Source organism: Mastigoproctus giganteus, chromosome 8, assembly GCF_048544385.1.
Source record: "Mastigoproctus giganteus isolate SK-2022 chromosome 8, ASM4854438v1, whole genome shotgun sequence".
NCBI lineage: Eukaryota > Metazoa > Arthropoda > Arachnida > Uropygi > Thelyphonidae > Mastigoproctus > Mastigoproctus giganteus.
The window spans coordinates 67,542,648-67,567,137 of NC_143582.1; the positions used below are offsets into that span (position 1 = coordinate 67,542,648).

Below are 24,490 nucleotides of genomic sequence, written 5' to 3' on the forward strand. Positions count from 1 at the left end.
GTGTAATATCCTTGATCTAGTTCTCACTAAAAAGCCTAAATGTATTAAAAAACTTTGCAGTGGAGGAACCAGTAGTAGACAGTGACCACTATGCCATAAAATGGATTATGTCTAAAGAAACCCGTGTAGTCAATGGTAATGCCAAGAGATTCAGTTTCAAGAGAAAGAGGAGGACTATATTGGAATGAGATATTTCTTGGAGATTTGATTAACTGGAGTGACTACTGTATGGTGTCAGATACAAATATGCTGTGGGGAGTGTTCACGGGATTTATAACCAAAGCACATTAATACCAGTGGTCAAATTACATCAAACACAAGAAGCCAAAATGGATGACAGGTGAGATAAAGAGTTTGATTGAGCAAAAGAAGCAAGCATGGATCACAATTTGTATAATCATTATAATCATTAAAATGTGTGAAAGCCGATTATCAGAAAGGACTAGCAAAGACAGTTAATAGTGAAGATAAGGGTTTGCTTATGTAAACATGAGAAAGAAAGTAAATCCAATAGTTCCCTTAATTGTTTTCAGTGGAAAGTCCATAGAAATCCCAGCTGAAATGGCAGATGGGTTGAACAGATACTTCTCATTGATATTCACAGTCGATAGCAAACTTGAAACTCTGGGGAATGTTAAAGTATTAGAATGCTGTAAAATTGTGATATACAAATGTAATGATCTCAGACAATCATTTCCTAAAAAAGCCACTAAGATTAAAGGACGACAAAGATTAAAAACGCTTCATATGAGTGTATAAAATTATTGGGAACATTAATGAGAGCATTATCAGACTCTGGGAAGATTTGCTTGGGCTGGAGAAGTGCTAATGTCTCCCCAATTCACGAAGGTGGTGCCAAAGAGGAGGTGAGTAACTGTGCACCAGTAAGTGTGACTTCTGTGGTAGGGAAGATTGTGGAGTCTGTATTTTCAGGATACAATTCAGGACCATCTTGACAAGAATGGAATCTGAATATATCTTATGGGTGTAAGGAGAGGTAATGCATGATCAGTCTAGTGAGGGCGCCTCCGTAGCCAGGTGGGAAGGAGCAGCAGTGCGTAGCACACGCTTCTTGATTAGACCGGGGTTCGAGCCCGTCACCACCAAATACGGAGGATGCGGAAAGGTCATTCAGGGAATGACCACCGCATATCCCGGAGCAATATGGCCTTAGTTGCTAATGCTCCTAAAAACCAAATAACATAACATCAATCTAGTGAATTACTACGATGTAGTCATTAAGCAGTTGGATGATGTAGCAGTTTTGAATATTATATATATATCTCTAGACTTTAGTAAAGCTTTTGATACAGTACCTCATGGAAGACTGGTGGAAGTAGTTAAGAGTTATTGGTAAGACCCTATGCTGGATTGCAGGCTGTATAAAAGGTAGGATGCAGTAGAAGTAGCCAGTCTTTAGGATTGAGTAAAATTAACGAGGAAGATGTGTTCTGTCATGGGCAAGATGTGAACCAGGGGACACACAAAAACTTTCAGGGAACAACAGAGGATTGGAATCTCATGAAGATCACCTATGGGGAGCTGGTTGTTGAACATTGGAATAAGTTGCCTCCTACTATGGTGGAGGTAGTGAATCTGACTAAGCTTAAAGCAAAATTAGATGATTACCTTATGGGAATGGGAATAGTATGAATATTCTATTCTGATAATGAAGAACATAATTTATTAATTAATTTCAGGCAAATTAAAGGTTTGTACAATTGAAAGATGTACAGTGAGAAGACACAATAGATTCATTTGAATCTAAATACAAAGAAGAGATTGAATCAAATGAAGGGCCAAATTTTTCTTATGCAGCTACTTAAAAACACCCTAGATGCAGAATTATATTGAACAGCAGCCTGATGTGAAGTCAACGATGTGATATTTATTAAAAAAAAAGTGGAGGGACTATGCTGCAAAACATCACATTTCATCATCTGAACAAATGAAAATTACAGAAAATTTAGAAATGAATGTACATGTATATGTTTGGAGTAAAAATAAAATTCTTATAGTACATACAAAGGGTACTAGGAAAGTTTTGCAATACAGCTTTGTTTATTTAATTTTTTTCAAAGTAATTTCCTCTACATTCAATACACCTCTCCATCCTCCGAAACCAATCTTTAAACCAGTTCTGCCAAGTTTCACTAGGGAGTAAAGACACTCGTTGTCCCAAGCCCGTAGAAGGTCCTCATCTCTGGAAAACTGCCTCCCTTTTAGCTTCATTTTCACATGCGGGAACAGTGCAAAGTCACAGGGAGCAAGGTCTGGACTGTAGGGAGGGTGCTCGAGAAGTTTCAGTCCTGTCGTGGTCAAATATTCGGTGCAGGCTTTGGCACGGTGAGCTGGAGCATTATTGTGATGGTGGTACCAGGTGTCCATTCTTGACTTTGGCCGCAGGTTCTTCATAGATCCAATGACTTTAGGCAGGCATTGTTCAGTATACCACTTAGTTGTGACTGTCTTCTGCGTGTCCAAAACGACACGTTCCACAATTCCACTCGATTTGAAAAATACAGCTATCATTTTCTTCTTTACAGATTGGGATTTTCTAACAATTACGGGTGTGTCGTCATCATCAAAGACCCAAACTTTGTTTTGAGCCTTGGTCGGCAGATCGTAATAGTACAGCCAAGTCTCGTCACCTGTCACGATGTTGTTCACATACCGAGATTGTCCCTTATCAAACTTTTTTAACATCTACGGGACAAAGTCACACGTCGTGTCATCTGCTCTTCAGTCAGTTGATGCAGCACCCAGAGAGAACAAAGTTTCTTCACGTGCAAATGATCTTGCAGAATCGAACGAATTGCTGGTGCATTTAGGCCCAAAGTATCCTTTATCTGTTGGTAGGTCACTCGCCTGTTTTCGTCAAGCATTTTCTTCACAGCAGTAACGTTTTCCTCCGTAACTGACGTTCGTGGCCATCCCGGCCTCTCAGAATCCTCCAGAGTGAAATTTCCCCTTTGGAATTCTCTATACCACCTGAATATCGTTGTGAATGAAGATTTGGTAGTTGTTGGCGCATCGGCTTCTGTGGCCATATTGCACCTCCCAAGGTTTTTGCAGTACTTTAATCCAAGCCCGAGGCGGGAATCGAACCCGCGACCTTTGGGTTGCCAGGCAAGTGCTTTACCCACCTGGCTAGCCCGGTCGGCTGAATATCGTTGTACGATGTGGACAATCATCATCTAGTGCAAGAGTCATTTCTTCTAAGCACTGGTCTATGATTAAACCACGCACGAAATTATACCGCAAAACTGTCCTTATCTCATTTCGTGACCACGATGCCATCGCAAGCATTTTACACTCTCACTACTAATGAATAACTGAGCCCATTGACTTGGCGCGGCGGCTACTATGCATGTATGAACATGTCTCAACATGCAGCAACAAGCAGCTTCCTGTGATTCATTGTTGCGTCATATTGCAAAACTTTTCTAGTACCCTTTGTATGTTTACTTTTTTTATGATTCCCCACTTTAACTGACTTTTTTTCTCTTTTTCTTTAAACTACATTCCTAATGGTTATACCCAAATAGAATTATTGGAATCCACTAATGCAATAAGCTGTAATACATGAGATTATTTTTTATTAGGTGTGTTGAACAGATGTGCATAAACCACTTATTGTTTTCATCACAGCTGTTCATCTGTCTGCATGTATTAACTTGACTCCTATTGGATAGATTTTCATAGAATTTTATATATGGCTCTTTTAGAAAAGTTTTTCAATTCATCTCAAATTTCATTAGATTTGGACCAATATAACTCATTATTATTTCTTTCAATTTATGTAGTAGTATAACTACTACATAAATTTGAATTTATGTGAGTAGTATAACTACTCACAGTGCTTCAATTTTCGTGAAATTTTGTTTGCTTTTAGAATGATTTATTAATCCCTCCAAAATTTCGTTAAAATTAGACCAATTAAAAACTGGATTATTATTTTTAAAAAAAATTTTTTTCATACATATTATTGTAGCTGAAACACTGGATATTACGTTTGTTTCTGTCGGCTTATTGGTGTAATAAATGCACCATATGGTGGCTGCACAGACAAAAATTCTTTCAGTTAACTAAAGGCATTGTTTTATGGTTTTTTTTTTTTGTTATAAATCATGAATTATTACTATTTGCTAATGCATTATGTACATTAACTTGTTTATAATTAGGGCTGCAAATGTATTGGCTGTGATTTCCACTTATTTTCATGATTTAATTCATATTTTCCAGGTTTCTGATAACTTAGAAAGCTGGAAATATTTTTAATATTTCCATGATTTTCTTATTTTTATTATTTTTTATTAAATTTAATTCATTTTTAATTATTGTTAAACTTTAAAACAGTTTGAATTTGTTTTCACATTCTTGTGAAATCCTTGAAGATTTTCTGCTGAAATTACTCAAGTCCTTTGATTAAAAACTTCTTCAAGGACAAAAACAAGGAAAATGGACTATTTATCAGTTGCAAGTGTGCATTGGCGACTACATAGAATGGGTTGGCAACCAGCTCCTTTGGTAGCCAGCTGCATGGATTGTGAAATATATGCTAATTAATGTTAGTTACTTTTGTCATACGTAGGGCTCAGTCTGCAAGTAAATGAGTAGATGTACAATACATGTCCTGCATTTGTACAGGTCTTGCACATCTGCTCATTATTTAGTTAATATTATTATTTTTTTTTTTATTAAGTTAATATTATTTTTTTTATTTCATGTATATCTTATTTAGATTAGATTACTGTCTATTAAATTTATGCTACATCTAACTCAAGGAAGGGTAGCATTAATTCTTAGAGCTTTAAAATTATGACCAGTGGACCAAGGGGTAATCCCCAAGGAAACTTTTAATGGCAAATAATGATACAGACAATCATCAACTTTGCAGTAGCTGCATTTCTTTGTTGTGGAGCACAAGTATTGCTATTTTTGATATCCATTTAATTAAAACATACTTAGCATTAGTAGAGGCAAATGATGCAAGAAAGCAGGTTTATACAGCATCAACAAAAAAAAAAAAAAAAACCCTTCCATTCATCAATCCATTCCCTCCAAAAGTTTGTCCAATTCTTCATTGAATTTATTTAGGTTAATAATTGGAAGTTTGTTCCAGCAATCAACCATCCACTGGCTAAAGGCAGATTTCTGCACATTTATCTGCAACTGTCCTTCTTCAATATGAATTTATGCCCCCTCAGGTGTGTAATCTGAGCAAGAGAAAAAATCATATTAGTATTTAGCTTACTCAAAACATTCAGTGCCTTATACACCTCAATCAGATCGCCTCAATCAGGTGCTTAGACTCCAGATGCTGCAATTTGCAGGACTTAAGCCTTCCTTGGTTAAGAGCAACCCTTTGTTCCACTTACCAATCTTGTTGCCTTCTCTGTACTCTTGTTTAGCAGCAATACATCCTTCCTAAAATGAGGCCTCCAGACCTGTATGCAGTACTCAAGGCTTGATCATTGACAATACCCCTTGAGCTTTGACAGCCTGTATGCACTGCTCAGAAAAGTTCACATCTTACTGCCAGGTCTTTTTCATTCTCCACTACCTTGAGTGTAGTACTGTACAGTTGGTACGTTGCTCTGGGATTACTGCTACCCATATACAGTGCTTTGCATTTGACAATGTTAAACTTCAGTTGCCACTTCTCAGCCCAACTCCAAACTTTTCTAGATCCTGTCATTACTACATTAATAAATCTGCCAACCTTTGTATCATCTGCACACTTGGGCATTAAGCCTAATATACCTTCATCACTATCACTGATAAATATAGAAAACAAAAATGAACCCAACACTGAACCCTGGGGGACTCCACTAATAACATCAGTCCATGAAGAGCTGCATCCATTGATTACTATTCTCTGTCTTATCTCACTCAACCATCCCTTTATCCATAGCAGCAACTTGTCCTCAGTGTCATACTGCTCCAATTTGTACAGTAGTCTTCAATGTGCAACAGTATTAAACGTTTTCCTGAAATCCAGGTATATGATATCAAAATTATTTTTTGGATCCAGTTCCTTTGTGACCACATCATAGGATCCAATCAAGTTGGTCAGACAAGACTTCTCCCTAACAGAACCCTTGCTGTGTCTGAATTATAACTGCAATCTTGTCTAGATGAACCTGCAATGCCTCTTTAACCAATGACTCAAACAATTTCCCTAGAACAAAGTTAAACTGACAAGTCTGTAATTACATGTCAACCTTTGATCCTACTTTGTGAATTGGGGATACATTTGGACATCTCCAGTCCATTGGGACGTCCCCTGAGTTTAAGAAAGGTCTCATAATAATGGCTAAGGTTTTACTTACTTCCTTTGCTGCCTTCTTTAATATAACTGGATAGATCCCATCCACCCCAGGTGCCTTTCTTATTTATTTAACTTAAACAACAATTTCTCCTCCACTTTGCTCTCAGTTATTACAAAATCATTTAGTTCCTGTTAGAGTTTGATAAGATTCTGCCCTCCACTTCCCTACAGAATTCCTCGGGTGAATGTAGATGCCAAATACTCATTGTTTGTCAGCTACCTGAGCAGGATCATCAATAGTAGAATGATTGATATCAAGTGGACCAATCTGATTCATCTCTTTCCTTCTAGAGTTCACATAAGTAATGAAATCTGATGCTTTTCTTTGCATCGTTTTGCCAAAGATTTCTTGTAATCTGCCCTCGCTTGCCTAACATTCTTTGTGACTTGATTACAGACTAATATATCTACCATAGTATTTTGTACCACCTAATAATTTACAAGTGACCCCCGCTTAACGCTGATAATTTGTTCCAGAAAAACAGAGTGCTAAGTGAATCCATGCTAAGTGAGTGCCGAATTCCCATAAGGTAACCTATATATTTCTGAGCTGTGGTTGGTGCCATAGGATATTTACCAATCAATAATAAACGGTAGTGAAAAGATGCACAAATGTCGGTAAAAATATTTAATATTCAAATCTTTGTACATATAAAATATTCTACATTACATACGTATATAATTATGTGGTAAGTACTTACGTATCAAAATTATCAAAATTAAACTTAAAATTCCAATTAAAATCATGAATTTAATTGATGAATTTAATCATGAAAAATGTGTCGATTTTGGGTTGTACTTTAGCCCTCTTCCTGCTAAACTAAAAGGGATTTTAAAATGTGTCGATTTTGGGTTGTACTTTAGCCCTCTTCCTGCTAAACTAAAAGGGATTTTAATTTTAAATCCCGCACAGCGTTACCACCGCACAATAAAGTCAACCGATGCTTCGCCGCTTTGATACCTGTTGTTGTTAAATTTGTTGGTGCATCAGCAACTTAGGCTATAATGCACGCTTTGATACCTGGCATGTTTTTTTCTTCTTTCAGTATGAAACTTCTTTTAGGCATTCATTTCCAAAAAGGTCCTGCTTCATTTATGTTAACTTGTTGAGAAGTATAGCACATAATACCCCTCTTCAATAATTTTAACAAGTTCTTTTTTGAAAGTTTCAGCTCCTTGATCTGCACTTGCGGCTTCTCCCTGGATTTTAAATATATTCAACCAGCCCTTACTGGTTTTAAATCGTTCCACATTTCTTTTTTTTTTTTTTTTAGGTGAGTTTTCTTCAGATCATCATATAGGCAAATCTCTCTCTCTCTGATTTTTTTTTTTTATATATAATATTTAACTTAACTGAATTCTGCATTGGATATTATCTTCAATAAAATTAGTTAATCTCTCCATTTCAATCCTAATAGCCGGCCTAGCCCTAGTTGCTTGCAGTGGAACAGCTGTCTTTCCTGCTGCTAAAATTAATTCTTTATTTTTTATAATTGTACTTAGAGTTAAACCGCCAATCCTAAATTAGGGCACACATCTGCTTGTCGTTGACTGGAATCGATTCGCTTCAAAACTTCTAATTTAATATTCAAATTCAGTCTTTTTCTTACATTTGTAGTCTTCATAAACCATTCAGACGTTTCTTTTTCATTCTTATCCGCCATTATTAACTCTTTGAAAATGTAACTGTGTTGGTTGCATTAATTATAATACAATGTTTGAGTAAACTGTCCATTATGCATGATACTGTACTGAATGATGTACTAATACTGTACTGAATGATGACTTGACTTCGGATAAATGCATATAATGTAAATATTACAAGCCATATACTTGATCATTTTTTAAAACGTTGATCTCAGAACTACGTAACAATTCACTATACTGCAATTAAATTAGTGTGCGAGAATATTTCACTGAGCGTGGGAAACATTTTAATCCTGTTTTGCTATTCATTTTCAAGCTATCGATTCCATCAAATTAGCATTAGCATTAGTAGAGGCATATGATGCAAGAAAGCAAGCTTATGCAGCATCAGCCAAAAAAAAACCATTCACATTTCACCCCTCCGTTCGTTCGAAATACCTGTCCAGTTGAGCCTTAAATTTATTTAGGCTATCAACTTCCACAACAAGGGATGGAAGTCTGTTCCACCAACAAACTGCCCGCTGGCTAAAGGCAAATTTCCACACATCTATCCTACATCTGTCTTTCCTCAATTTGAATTTATGCTCTCTCAGGTGATTATTCTTGGCAAGAGAAAGAATCCCATCGTCATAGAGCATGCTCAAACCATTCAAGGCTTTATACACCTCTATCAGATCACCTCGCTGGTGCCTAGTCCCCAGACACTGTAATTTGCAAAACTTAAGCCTTTCTTCATAAGAGCAAACTTTGTTCCATTCACTAATCTTGTTGCCCTTCTGTGTACTCATTCCAGCAGCTCTACATCCTTCTTAAAATGAGGCCTCCGGACCTGTATACAGTACTCAAGGTGTGGCCTGACCATTGCCTGTGCCTCCGTAGCCAGGTGGGTAGGCGCAGCAGTGCGTAACACACACTTCTTGATTAGACCGCCGTTCGAGCCCGTGATCACCAAATACGGAGAACGCGGAAAGGTCAGAGAAGGACCACCGCATATCCCCAGAACAATATGGCTTTAGTTGTTAATGCTCCTAAAAAAAAAAAAAAAAAAAAAAACCAAACCTGACCATTGCCTTATACACCTCCTTATCCCTGCTAGAAAAATTCCTGTATATCATTGAGAAGACACCATGAGCTACTCTTACAGCCCGTCTGCACTGCTCAGAGAACTTCATATCTGCCTGCACAGTTACCCCCAGGTTCTTTTCATTCTGTATCACTGTCAGTGTAGTACCACAGTTAATACATTGCTGTGTGGTTACTGTTTCCCATATGTAGTACTTTACATTTGTCAATGTTAAACTTCATTTGCCACCTCCAGCCCATCTGCCCAACCTTTCCAGATCCTGTTGCAGCAGCATAGCATCAGTAGTGTCCTTAACAACTCTGCCAACCTTTGTATTGTCTGAAAACTTGGACATTAAGCTTGATATACCATCATCAATATCATTTATAACTACAGAAAACAATAATGGACCCAACACCGAACCCTGAGGGACTCCACTAATAACATTAGTCCATGATGAGCAGTGTCCATTGATTACCACTCTCTGTCTTCTCCCACTCAACCATCTCTTTATCCATAGCAGCAATTTGCCTACAATGCCACACTGCTCCAATTTGTGCAGCAGTCTTCCATGTGCAGCAGTATCAAAAGCCTTTCTAAGATCCAAATATATAATAACAAAGTTATTCCCTGCATCCAGTTCTTTTGTGACTGCATCATAGTATCCAATCAAATTGGTCAGGCAAGACTTTCCCTTAACAAAACCATGCTGTGTCTGAGCTATAACTGAAGTCTTGTCTAGATGAACCTTCAGTGCTTCTTTAACTAGTGCCTCCATTAATTTTCCTGGAACAGAAGTTAAACTCACAGGTCTATAATTACTTGTGTCAGCCTTTGACCCTCTTTTGTGAATTGGGGTCACATTTTCACATCTCCAGTCTATGGGTACCTGCCCTGAATCCAAAGAAACTCTCATAATTATGGCTAAGGGTTTGCTTACTTTCTTTGTTGCTTCCTTTAATATAACTGGATAGATCCCATCCACCCGGGTGCCTTTTTTATGTTTATCCTCAACAATTTCTCCTCCACTTTCCTCTTAGTTATTACAAAATCATCTAGCTCACTGCCAGAATTTACTTCACCTCCGGCATTTCCCTTCCTGAATAACTATTCATGTGTGAATGTAGATGCAAAATACTCGTTTAGTTTATTAGCCACCTGAGCAGGATCCTCAACTGTTGAACCATCAATATCCAGTGCACCAATCTGATTCATCTCTTTCCTTCTAGAGTTTACATATGTAAAGGAACTCTTTTCTGTTTTTCTTTGAATCCTTTGCCAAGGATTTCTCATAATCTGCCTTTGCCTGCCTAAAGGTGACTACGGTGGTCTCAGACCACCGTAGTCACCTTTATGAAAGCAAAAACCCTTCCTTTTACCCCTGATGGTTGTTACCTCTTTGAGTAAATCCTACTTCAGCACACTGTGGTCACTGCTACCTAGTGGTTCCTTTATCTGCAGATTCTTAATGCATGAAAAATCACTTCTGATAATCAGATCAAGAGTATTACTCCCTGGCGACTCCGTAGCCAGGTGGGAAGGAGCAGTGCATAGCACACGCTTCTTGATTAGTCCGGGGTTCGAGCCCGTCTCCACCAAATATGGAGGATGTGGAAAGGTCAGGGAATGAGCATTGCATATTCCATAGCAATATGGCCTTAGTTGCTAATGCTCCTAAAAAAAAAAAAAACAAACAGTATTACTCCCTCTAGTTGCCTCCTGAACATGTTGATGTAGAAAACAATCATCCAATAAATCCACAAAAGCATTGCTTGTGTGTGTGACCAACCTACAAATTCCTGTCAGTATCTGGGAAATTAAAATCCAACATTATAAGACTCTCTGATTTACTGGCCCACTCTATTTCCCTGTACAATTCCTTCTTATACTCATCAGAGTCATTAGGCCTATAACACACTCCAACTCTCAATTTTGATCTCCCTATGCTTATGGCACGCCAAACTGACTCGACACTCCACTGTCCAGCGATGTTTACTGGCTTCACTTCCTTGGATTTTATGAGTTTCTTAACTGATAGTATAACCCCTCCCTTCCTATCCTGTCTATCCTTTCTGTACACATTGTACTCCCCAAATTCCAGTTCTGCATTCCTTATATCTGTGTGACACCATGTCTCTGAAATACCAACAATATCTTATTTGATGCCTTTGATGTTTTGAGCAATACCTCAAATTCATCAGATTTATTTATCAAACTCCTAGTATTGGTGTACATGCAAATATACATGCACCTGTTCCTATTCTTAGCTACGCTAACACAACCCATGAGTTTACTTGTACCACAATGACTCCCAGCAGTCTCTGAAATATCCTGCATCTTGTTTTCCAGGCTGCTGCTCATTCCAATAGAACCAGTGCAAGACTCACATTAATCTCTGCCAGTGGCTACTGTTAATCTATTAGTCGTTGTATCTCCCCCCCCCCCCAAGGCTAGCAGTTTTCCGACCACCTAACACTGCCTCAATAGCTTCAGCAAATATTCTTGCACCCTTTCTATATAAGTGTATCCAATCCTTGTAGAAGCAGTCTCTCCTGTTAACAAGTACAGACCAGGCTGAAAAAAATTCTACCCCTTGAGCCTTGCACAGTATTTCCAGGGCCGAATTGATCGACAAGGCTCTCATCATATACTCCCTCCTGTTGTGTCTGGGCAGAATTGCAGACACTTTCAAATTCAACCCTAATTCATGGCTTTTTTTCAACAGTGACCTGTACTTGTTAAGTAATTCTGCCAGTCTGCTACTCTTAATATCATTAGTGCCAACGTGTACATCTATATCACCTTTTCTGCCCTTAAAAGATGATATCTGCTCTACAACGTCATCAACCTTTGCTCCTGGTCCTGTTCCACCTATCCTTTTTACAAAGCATGTTCCCGTTTCCCTGACAATAGAATCACCAACAACTACTAGTTCCTGTGGGACCAGCGCATTCTGCCTTGGGGGTTGCCATTGTGTTACGTGATGACCAAGTGCAAGCTCTGGTGTTGATGTGGGCAGCTGAGAGTTTGATGGGCCCCTCAATTTAGATCCTTTGAGGGCATCCACCCTGTCCTTCAAGCACTCATATAGGCCCATAACAACGCTGGGTTGTCGCCTGATTTCCTTACACTCCTTACATCGCACACACAGAAAGACATTCCCCATGGCAAAATCACGTCCGTACCCGATTTCTCCACAAACATCAAGCAAGCAGTGCATTTTAAAAGGCTGTGATTCAGAGGGCAACTGTCCCCCTCAGTTCTCCCCTGAGTCACAGCACTCCCATTAGCTTGAGCCTTTTGCTTTGCTGCTCTGGTCAAGTCATGATTTCGATTTACTTTCAATAAAATTTCAATTTCAGTACAAAATTGTAACCCTAAACTTGTATCCCAACACAGTTATAACGCTATATATATTTTTCAGTATCGATTATTATCTACGAGTTCCGTTTATATAACTTCTATATCAAGTTATGTTATAATTAATTATGTTACGTTTGTAATCTAAGTCGTTATATTTATTTAGTTAAAAAGTACAATTTAATTGACAATGAAGTTTAACAAGATTAATAGAGTTTACTGATTAATTGACAATATTATATTATATACTATACTATACCAAGCTTACACTATCTAGTTCGTGATATAATGTTGTATCGTATGACAATGGCGGCAAGTTACGAACGGTAAATCTATGGACACTTAAGTATTAATTAACTTCCAAATCTCACTGTCTCAATTCAGAATAAACTAAGGATCCTGACTAGGTCTATAAGCTACTTATAGAAAATAATTTAATATAACAATTGGTCAATAAAGTGGCTAAATATGTCTAAAAAACTTCTCGTTCAGCGGAGCTGCAACTTGTAACATGTGGATTTGATAGCTTTACCAATACTAAGTAATACCTACAAAATCTCTATCTAAATTAAAATTTAAACTAAGTATCGTAACTAGGAATATAAAGCTACTCTAGAAAATAAGTTAATATGCCAATTTAAGCTAATAAAACAGAAAAAACTTCTCTATTCCAGGAGCAGTAAAAACCTCGCCTGCACAAGGCTACTCTTGTTCTGCTATTTCTTCTCTCCTATAAATGAAACGATTTCGTTAAATATGCCAAAAATGCAATCTGTAAAAGAGAGTTATAGTGATTTGTGACAGTGTTATAGTCAGATACGGGTTATAATACAAAAACAGCATTATAGCGAATCAGCGTAAAGCAAACTGCGTTATAACGAGGGCCTGCTGTATATGTATTCCATTCATTTTTCTTCTCTGCCACAAGTCTCATTAGTTCATCTGACATCCATTTACGCCTAAATCTTGAACGGTATTTTTTAGTTATGAAAAGCTTAGTAGCTTTCAAGATTAATTCCTTGAATGCTTCTCATTTAGAATTTGCTGTTGATAACATCATCAATTGGTCCCACTGTATAGAATTTAAAAACTGTCTGAGACCACTGTAGTCAATTTCGTGAAAACAAAAACCCTCCCCTCTATCCTCGATGGTAGTGACATCTTTGAGTAATCTGTATACTGGGATCACTGCCACCTAGTTGTTCCTTTATCTGCAGATTTTTAATGCATGAATATTCACTGCTGATAATCACATCAAGAGTATTACTCTCTCTGGTTGCTTCTCAAACATACTGCTGTAGAAAACAATCATCCAATAAATCCACCAAAGTCTTGCTAGTAGCAAGTAACCAACCCTTCAAGTTCCAGTCAGTATCTGGGAAGTTAAAATCCCCCATTATAAGACACTGATTTACTCGTCCCTCTATTTCTCTGTACAGTTGTTCGTTGTACTTATCAGAGTCTTGAGAGTTATAAAAAAAAAAAAATAGCACACTCCTACTCTTAATTTTGCTTTCACAGTGCTTATGTCACACCAAACTGACTCAGCATTGCACTGTCCACCCATGTCAACTGGATTCACTTCCTTAGATTTACTCTAGTATAGTAGACTTCAAACTATGTTCCTAAACAATGCAATATTTCTCTAGCTGGACTGAGATGTTTGGCCACTGAAATATAATAATGTTATTGGATAGAATTTTCTCAATTTTAATTTTTGTTATTCTATAAATTTTTCTTAAACCTTTGTTGCTTGTTTGCTACCTTGCACTAGCACCGATCACAGTGAAAGAACAAACGTAAATGAATATTAAGGATGAGAATTTAATAATGTATAACATGCAGTTTCATGATGAGTTATGACTTGTGGATGTTATTTTTCTGTGTAAAATTACAAAACCTGCACTGATTTGTTTATTATAACAGTAAATAAATTTTAGTTTTAAAATTTATTTACTGTTATAATTTATATAAAATATGCTTATTTTTACTTTGATTTTTATGTATTTTCTTCTGTGATTCACCATTATTTTTTCCATTTCTTTCTTCTTCAAGAGGGGTGTTTCCATTTACAGTGGGTTTCCTCAGCCTACAAGTTATTTCTTGTTAGGAATTTTTTCCCGCCATAAAGTGCCGTTCAAGGTGTCTTGGTCGGTTAAGCCTCGGGCTGTCATGCACTCCCGTAATCCATCCATGTCCTCCTAGGTCTTCCTCTTCTCCTTCTTCCAGGAGGTATCCATTCCAGGATAGCCTTTGGATATCTGTTTTCTTGCATCTGTTTTACATGTCCATACCATGTTAGACGCTTTTCTTTGATGGTGTGAATAATAGTCTTTTTCACTTCCATTTTTTCCCTTATGTCTTCATTCCATTTTCTGTCTCTTCTAGAAGTTCCTGCTGAGCATCTCCAAAAATCCATTTCTGTGGAGAGCAATTTGTTTTCCGCTCAGCTGTTCAATGTCCAGGTTTCTGCTCCATATCAATAGAAGACTTTGTACAATCGTTTGAAATATAAGTTTCTTTGTTTTATTTAGGATATTTTTGCTCCACAGAACAGAGTTTAACATGCCGATAGCCTTTCTGCCGTCTGTAATTCTCTTATTGATCTCTGCTTGGGATGATCCATCATTTTGTAAGATTGATCCCAAATATTTGAATTTATCGACTTGTTTGATTTTAAAACCAGCAATATTTAGAACGTGTCCTGATCCTGAAGACAACATTTCAGTCTTGCTAAAATTGATTTTTAGACCCCATTGTTTATATTCCTCAAACAATTGACAACATGCATACTTTGCATCTTCCAAGTCTTGTGCTATCTCCACCTGATCATCTGCAAAAAGTAAATTGTGAATATAGGTGTTCTTATTAATCGACAATCCCATTTTATTACATTTTTTTGACCAGGATCTTAGGCAGATGTCGATATAAATTTTGAAAAGTGTTGGTGACATGCAACAACCTTGTAATAAGCCTTTTGAAGTGTGGAATTCAGGTGATAAAGCTGATCCCGCCTTAATAATGTTAATCAGTTGTCCATCAATATTTGCCTCTTTCAGTGCTTCCCATAAGGGTTTTCTTGGAACACTGTCATATGCCTTTTCAAGGTCAATGAAAATCATCAAGATTTTTTTCCCTTTTGATTGGCATTTTTCAAGGCTCTGTCGTACTGTTGAGATATGATCTATATATGACCTCCCAGCTGAAAAACCACTTTATTCTTCTGATACTTCGATTCGGGCTTCTAAATGGTTCCTGATCCATTTTCCAAGAATCTTTAACAGCGAGTTCAGGACGCATATTCCTCTGTAATTTGAACAGTTTTTCCGATTGCCCTTCTTATAAATTGATGTAATATATACTGTTATCATTTCTTTCGGTATTTCTTCTCCTCTCAGTATACTATTTAACATTTTTTGTATCAGAACAGCCACTCCTCTTCCTCCATATTTCAGAAGTTCCATGTAAACTCCTCCAGGTCCAGGTGATTTGCCATTCTTTCCTTCCTTTAGCAGGAGTTCCATTTCCCTAACAGAAACTTTTAAGCCCGAGTCTTCTACACCAAAATCCTCCATTGTCTTGAACTCTTCCCGGTCTTCTTTTAAAAGTCCTTCATAGTACTCTGTCCAGTCTTTCAAAGGTATTAATTGCAAACCAGCATTGTGTTTATTCTGTTTTCTCAAGTCTTTAAGGACCTTCCACAATTCCGTTGATTGCTTGAAGCCCAATTTGCTATTAATAGTTGCGCATTTCCTTTCCCATTCTTCATTTTTCGCTTCTACTACCAACCGATTGGCTATTTTCTTTTTTTTCAACATAAATGTTCCTATATGCATCATTCCTATCACCCAGCCATTTCTGATATGCAAGTTTCTTTTCCTCTACAGCAACTCTTACTTTCTCTGTAATCCAGGTCTTTTTTGGTCCTTGGCTCTTCTTTTTGCCTAGGATTTCATGAGCTATTTTTTTTAACAGTATTTTTTAAATATTTGTAGATTTCTTCAGTATTACCTTTTATCTCTATGTTAATTGCAGTATCCAGTCTTTGGGTGAAGTTGTTTCTAATGCTGTCGTCCTGGAGTAGGTCAATGTTAAATTGATCCACTTGTAGCATTTCTCCTTCCCTGTATTGTTGGTTGTCCACACATATTTTCTTAATCCAGTTCCAACTCAGTGTTGTTTTAACAAGAAAATGGTCAGATCCACATTCAGCTCCTCTATAAACTCTGACACCTTTCAATACATATGTCCCTGAATGTTTTGAAATAATGTAATCTATAACTGATCTAATTTGTCTTGTCTCCTGTGACCAAGTATATTTATGGATATCCTTGTGTTGGAAAAATGTGTTGTTTATTCTCAAGTCGAACTGTTCACAAAGATTGCATAGTCTATCTCCGTTGTCATTCCTCTTTTTCTCTCCGAATCTTCCAATAACTTTGCTATTTTGTTCAGTTCCTATTCTTGCATTGAAATCTCCCATTAGAAATATCTCTTTGTTCTTAGGAATTTTTTCTGTTAGTTCTCTCAGGTCCTCCCAAAATTCATCCTTCAAGGTATCGGCGGTGTCATTAGTCGGGGCATATATGTATTCCCAAAATACATATTTCTCTCCCGTATATTTTCAGTTCCAATGAGGTCATTCTTTCATTAATAAATTGCCAGTTTTTGATGTTGTGTCTCAATTTCTTTTTAACAGCAATAGAAACTCCTGCTCTTGCTCTTTCACTTTTTTCCATTTCTTTCTCTGACAAATACTGGGGCCTATTTACGATTGTCCTTATAATCTTCTTTGCAATATGTTAATTACCTTGGATAAAGTGCATCCCTCCAACCACTTTATGGAATAATTCCTCTTCTATTTCCTCCTTTATATGCAATCTGAAGCCCGTGACCACCAAATACGGAGGATGCAGAAAAGTCAGGGAATGACCACCACATATCCCTGGAGCAATATGGCCTTAGTTGCTAATGCTCCTAAAAAAAAAAAAATTTGCAATCTCAAAAGCTGGATTAATTTTCCTCTTTTGCATGTATATAAGTTGCTTCACATTTAATCATTATTCTTTAGTAACAGATTCTGAGATCACAGTTAAAAAAAATATTTGAAAAGGATGTACAAATAATAAAATAAAGGATATTTTAAATAATTCTTACTTTTGTGCATAACTGATTAATTAATTATCTCAAAGTTGAAATACATTTCATTGCAGTCCTTGAGGCAAAAGCACCTCATTTGCATCACAAATTTGTACTCATATTCAATAAATATACTAGAAAGAAAACAACAATTGTATGTGGCTCCAAATGTTTCTAATAAATTTGTTCCTCTTTTTCAAGGCTGAATACATTTCACATTCAGCCTTATATTTTACATTATGAATGTGAAATATTTACAATACAGTAGACTTTCAGAATAATGGCACCTTCAAGGTGCTGTTATTTAAATTTTTTCGTTATCTAGAAAGTTTTATTTTTAATATATTCGATGCAGAAATAATGAGGCTGAAAAAAAAAAAAAAAAAAAGAGCAATTAAGAATGCAATTTTGTTAACTACACATAAAAAACATAAACACGTTGACGATCCAATGTTATATTCTGCCATTAATATACTCCTACTATTCATTATTCTTTATTATATCAAGTATATCTCTAAACTGTTCTTTTCTTCTCCATATGAAGTTTATTAACTTTAGTAGCAATAGTGAGGAGGTTTTAACTTAAAATAAACGTAAAACAGTGGTATAATCAGTGATATCAGTATAGCATTCACTTTGAAAATGGTGAATGTAAATAAATACAGTAATCACGTAACTTGCCATTTTCTTTGTTAGGCACTGCAACATATCTCTGTATGTAAACATTCAATCTCAATGTGCCATTAGCTCAAATGTTCCGTTATTTGGGGTGCCGTTATTTCGACAGTCTACTGTAGAAAAAAAAGCACAAAATAAAGCAAACTATCATTAATGCCAAGTTGAAAGCTGCTTTAATTTTAAGTTATAAAGGATATTTCATTAATAAATATAATGTTCTGTTTCATGCAACTGATTTTACTGTTCAACATTATAAATGGAATTCCAAAGGATATCAGCAGAAAATTATATTTCACTACATCTAAACAATGCTCCTAATGGACACATCCAACTTGTATTGATTTATTATTTCACATTCTAAGGCAAATTGTACTACTCCAAAGGTAGAGGTGCACTTTTATTAGCTCTTAATTAATTCTTACATTTTTAAATCATTTTGGTTATGATGTTAATTGCAGTGATTTCAGAAATATTTGAGTTACTAAACAAGATTCGCATAATAAGTTTTTCTGCATTTATTCAGAAATACTGGTTAAAAAAAAACAAGCTGGCATTTGAAAAATTCTGATATCTCTTAAATTACTTAATATAAAGTTTGAATTATAATGAATTTATGTTTCAGTCTCTCTAAAATCTTGTGTAGGATTTATTTTTTGTGTAAATAGGAATTTTTGTGGAAACTGCTAATGACTCTGCTGTACTACTTGAAGTAATATGTTATTTTTATTATAATATATTTTTCCTTTTGACTTGCTTGTCATTATGAAGTTACCGAATATATATTAACTTTTAATGTGCTTCTCTGTTTATTCAGCTTCAAGGATAGGGGGCAACATCTCTTCAAGGCGCCATTCACCCCCTCCTCCCCCTCCTCCCCCACCACCACCAGTTCGCAGAGATCGAGAAAGAGAAAGGGAAGCACGAAGAGAAGAACGAAGAGAACGATACAGAGAAAGAGAGTATGAAAGAGAACGTTATTCTCCACCACCACCTGTTAGGAAACGATCTAGGTCACCACGTCGTAATAGCCGAAGTCCACCAAGACGGAGAGCTAGAATAGTTCCAAGATATACTGTGCAGATACCAAAGATTTCCCTTGATTTGTAAGTAAAAGTATTTACTTAAGAGTTTTTAATTATTTAATTAAAATATTTAATTAATTGAGTGTAATGTTCCTAAAACATCAGAAATATAATAGGTTTTAACAATTGGATTGTCCAGTTTTAATTCTACAGTCAAAGGATCATTTGTGCAGAACTTGGCTATCCATTTTTCAGAAAGTTTTTAAAATGCAATCTTGGTGATGTTCACAGACAGCTTCAATTCTTTTAACTTCTTTTTATATAATGAAATAAATGCATAAGTTTTTATTTTTTGCTCTTTATTAATTTTTAAACTGTTAATATTGCTAATATAAGCTAATCCTGCCATGTGAAAAAATTTGTTTTTCAATCAATCAAAAATAATTACACTTTTATATAAACTTTATGAACCTCAGTTGTTGAATGATTTTAAATATTAAATGATTTTTTGGAATAAATTTTAACATTTGGTTGTCATTTTGTGCTAAGTCATCCTTAATTGCTTATCTTTTGATCCACCATTATACATAGTGATTTAAAAGATGCACAACCCATAATATATTTTCAATTTTATTTAAATTGTTATAATTTGAACAGCAGTTATAATGAGTTTAATTATAAATTATTATTATAAATATAATTATAATAGAGATTGCAATAAACATTGAAAGTGTCCATTTCCCACATGTAAGGAGAAACTCTTTTCACCATTGTCTCATTCTTGCCACTCTTTTCTTTGACGAGACTTGACATAGTGTTTGAACTGTTATCATTAAATTCCTCATTTAATATTGGCTTTTAATTCTTCCAGTATATGAAGGTTGTTAAGTGTATACCACTTCTTTTAAGTAGTTCAAAAGATACAAATATGAGGATCATGGATGTTTTGTTATGAAGATGTGCTTTTTATGTATCCGAGAAATTGATTTGCTGCTACTTTTCTTGTAAACAAAACACTTCTGCTTAGTAATTGAAAGCTAACATATGAGCAGCAAATGTTGGACATCTGGGGATGACCAGTGCTGCTACTATAGTAGTCAGAATCAAATTCTGTCATGCTGGCCACTGATAAGTTAACATTTACAGTTTAGGTTACACAAATTTTGAATCACCCTGTACTATGCAGAACACCTGGTATAATGGAATAGTCACCAATTTTCTTGCATTCCACAGATTTCCTGGAGTACTATGCAATTCATTGATGGTTTTGATGCATTCATTCAGTGAAACACTTATCTCAACAAAGCACAGAGGAATGTGTATACAGAGTAACTATTCTCTTAATAACTATTCCTGTATTGCTAATTTCATATTTCTAAGGTATACCAGTACTCATCATAAAGGGGCTTTCGATTGTAAAGATGAATGTGAAGTACTGAATCAGTTCATCAGATGGGTTATTAGATTTTTCCTGAACAAATATTTAATGATAAAATTCTGAAATTTTCCTCTGAACTATTCTTTTCTCAGAATAGTTTTACACCTTCTCTATAAAAGAAGTATAGTAGAGGCTCTCATATCCAACATGATCGTGACCAATCAGTTAATCAAAAAAAAATTAATTAAAATGGTGAATCATAAAAAATATCTTCTGTACCTGAATAATTTTATTTTTAACTATGTACATTCATTTACATGAAACCATTAATTTTCATCTGTTTAAATGATGAAATGTGACATTTTGCAGCATAGTCCTCTACTTTTTTTTTTTTTTTATTATTATAAAAAATTACATTGTTCACCATGAATAGATGTGCAATACATGTCCTGCATTTGTACAGGTCTTGCCCATCTGCTCATTGTTAAGTTAATATTATTTTTTTATTTCTTATTTAGTCAATATTATTTTTTTATTTCTTATTTAGTCAATATTATTTTTTAATTTCTTATTTAGATTAGATTTCTGTCTATTAAATTTACAATACATCTAATTCAAGGAAGGGTAGCATTGATTCTCAGAGCTTCCAAATTATGACCAGTGGACCAAGGGGTATTCCCCAAGCAAACCTTTAATGGCAAATAATGATGCAGGCAGTCATCAACTTTGCAGTAGCCTACATTTCTTTGTTATGGAGCACAAGTGTTGCTGTTTTTGAAACAATAAACAATATGCATTTAATTAAAATGTACTTAGCATTAGCATTAGTAGAGACAGATGATGCAAGAAAGCAAGCTTATACAGCACCAACAAAAAAAAAAAAAAAAGCTCTTCCATTCACCAATTCATTCCCTCCAAAAGTTTGTCAAATTCTTCATTGAATTTATTCAGGTTATCAACTTCCACAACGACAGATGGAAGTTTGTTCCAGCAATCAACCACCCGCTGGCTAAAGGCAAATTTCCACACATTTATCTGCAACTGTCTTTCTTCAGTATGAATTTATGCCCCCTCAGGTGTGTGAAATAGGCTGTTGTTCAGTAATTTTGTTGTATAATGTAACATTGTATCTAGGGTGCTTTGGTGATTGCATATGAAATTTTTGGCTCCGGATTTGATGCAGTCTCTTGTTGTTCAGGTTGATCCATCTGTTTCCATTATGTGTTTGTGGTTTCTGAATCATCCATAATTTTGTTTTTCAATAGATTGTTACTAATTTGTTGGAAAACCTTGTTGGATCCATTGCTGTATGTATTCTTTCTGTAAATATCTTTGGAACCACCATTTTGCCCAAAATCAGTTTTTTTTTCTAGTTTTATGACTTTTGTTAGTATTGTTAATTTGGGCCATGCTTTTCTCCAAGATTTAATAAATATTGAACTTAGAATTTCATTCCATGCTGGTGTTAGTGCAAAACACAAAAGAAACAAACAATATGCAATAGATATGCAGATGAACTGTATTCATACTTGCACCACAACTTCATTTTGTTACTGAGAGGTGGGAGCAGACAAACAAGTGAACATGATAACCTTCCCCAACATTACTGCTATCTATAAGCGCATGTAAACATTATTATATGCATGTAATACTTTTAATTGCGTTAATTTGAATTTTAATTGTTTTGAATTGATTTTGAATTGTGTTAAATTGATTATTTAATTATTTATATTTTACTTTATTTATTTAATTATTTATATTTTACTTTAATGTACCGGTAAGTTGTCGATTTTTTCGTTTTTTCCGTTTTAATTTCTGGAGGGTATCATACGGAAGTGTTCCACGTACTATATTGAGGTAATTTCCTCTTATTAATTTACTAATATTATTATCAACGTAGAACATATTGAGTATTACAGCTCTGATTCATACTAGCATGTAATACAACAGATCAGTGTCATATCTGCTTCCCTGAATTGTAGAAAGTGACGTGAAATTTTCAATTATTTTCAAAACTATGCAGAAAAATCAAAAGTGTGAACAATTGATATGTTAGTTGAGATAAAAATCGTGTTGGTCATTGTAATTTCAAACAATTTTTTCAAACAATTTTTTTAAAACCAAATTAGCATTAGTATTATTAGAGGCATTTGATGCAAGAAAGCAAGCTTATGCAGCATCAGCCAAAAAAAAAAAAATAAATAAATATTAATAATAATAAATAAATAAATAAAAAATAACCAATTCCACTTCACCCCTCTGTTCGTTCAAAATACCTGTCCAGCTGAGCCTTAAACTTATTTAGGCTATCAACTTCTACGACAAGGGATGGAAGTCTATTCCACCAACCAACCACCCGCTGGCTAAAGGCAAATTTCTTCATGTCTATTCTACCTCTGTCTTTTCTCAATTTGAATTTATGCCCTCTCAGGTGATTATTTTGAGCAAGTGGAAGACTCCCATCAGCATTGAGCATGCTCAAACCATTCAAGGCTTTATACACCTCTATCAGATCACCTCGCTGGTGCCTAGTCTCCAGACACTGTAATTTGCAAAACGTAAGCCTTTCTTCGTAAGAGCACCCCTTTGTTCCATTCACTAATCTTGTTGCCCGTCTCTGTACTCGTTCCAGCATCTCTAATCCTTCTTGAAATGAGGCCTCCAGACTTGTATACAGTACTCAAGGTGCGGTCTGACCATTGCTTATACAAGGGAATAATCACCTCCTTATCCCTGCTAGAAAAATTCCTATATATCATCGACAATACACCATGAGCTACTCTTGCAGTCTGTCTACACTGCTCAGAAAACTTCATATCTGCCTGCACAACCACCCCCAGGTCCCTTTCATTCTCTGCCACTGCCAGTGTAGTACCACAGAGTTGATACGTTGCTCTGGGGTTGCTGTTTCCCATATGTAGTACTTTACATTTGTCAATGTTAAACTTCATTTGCCACCTCTCAGCCCATCTGCTCAACCTTTCCAGATCCTGTTGCAGTAGCATAGTGTCAGTAGTGTCCTTGACAACCCTGCCAACCTTCGTATCGTCTGCAAACTTGGACATTAACCTGGATATACCATCATTAATATCATTTATAAATACAGAAAACAATAATGGACCCAATACTGAACCCTGAGGGACTCCACTAATAACATTAGTCCACAATGAGCAGTGTCCATTGATTACCACTCTCTGTCTTCTCCCCCTCAACCACCCCTTTATCCATAGCAGCAATTTGCCTCCAATGCCACACTGCTCCAATTTGTGCAACAGTATCAAAAGCCTTTCTAAGATCCAAATATATAATATCAAAGTTATTCCCTGCATCCAGTTCTTTTGTGACTGCATCATAGTATGCAATCAAATTGGTCAGGCAAGACTTCCCCTTAACAAAACCATGCTGTGTCTGAGCTATAACTGAAGTCTTGTCTAGATGATCCTGCAGTGCTTCTTTAACCAGTGCCTCCATTAATTTTCCAGGAACAGAAGTGAAACTAACAGGTCTATAATTACTTGTTGCCTTTTGATCCTCCTTTGTGAATTGGGGTCCCATTTGCACATCTCCAGTCCATGGGGACCTCCCCTGAGTCCAAGGAAGCTCTCATAATTATGACTAAGGGTTTGCTTACTTCCTTTGCTGCCTCCTTTAATATAACTGGATAGATCCCATCCACCCCAGGTGCCTTTCTTGTATTTATCTTCAACAATTTCTCCTCCACTTTACTTTCAGTTATAACAAGATTCTCTAGCTTACTGCTAGAGTTGAATACACCTCTGGCATTCCCCTTGCTGAAAACTCCTCATGTGTGAATGTCGATGCAAAATATTCATTCAGTTTGTTAGCTACCTGAGCAGGATCATCAACAG

General features: G+C 35.9%; 1 protein-coding gene across 4 annotated transcripts in view; it reads left to right on the top strand.

Moving 5' to 3' along the window:
- The window catches only part of LOC150081594 (cell division cycle and apoptosis regulator protein 1-like), a 550,339-nt gene that overhangs the window by 217,794 nt on the left and 308,055 nt on the right, over positions 1–24,490 (top strand). For all 4 annotated transcript variants that reach the window (XM_090380560.1, XM_090380561.1, XM_090380562.1 and 1 more), the window contains one exon: positions 19,036–19,324. In XM_090380560.1, the coding sequence (XP_090236686.1) occupies positions 19,036–19,324 (289 nt within the window). The remainder of the gene's footprint in view (positions 1–19,035; positions 19,325–24,490) is intronic.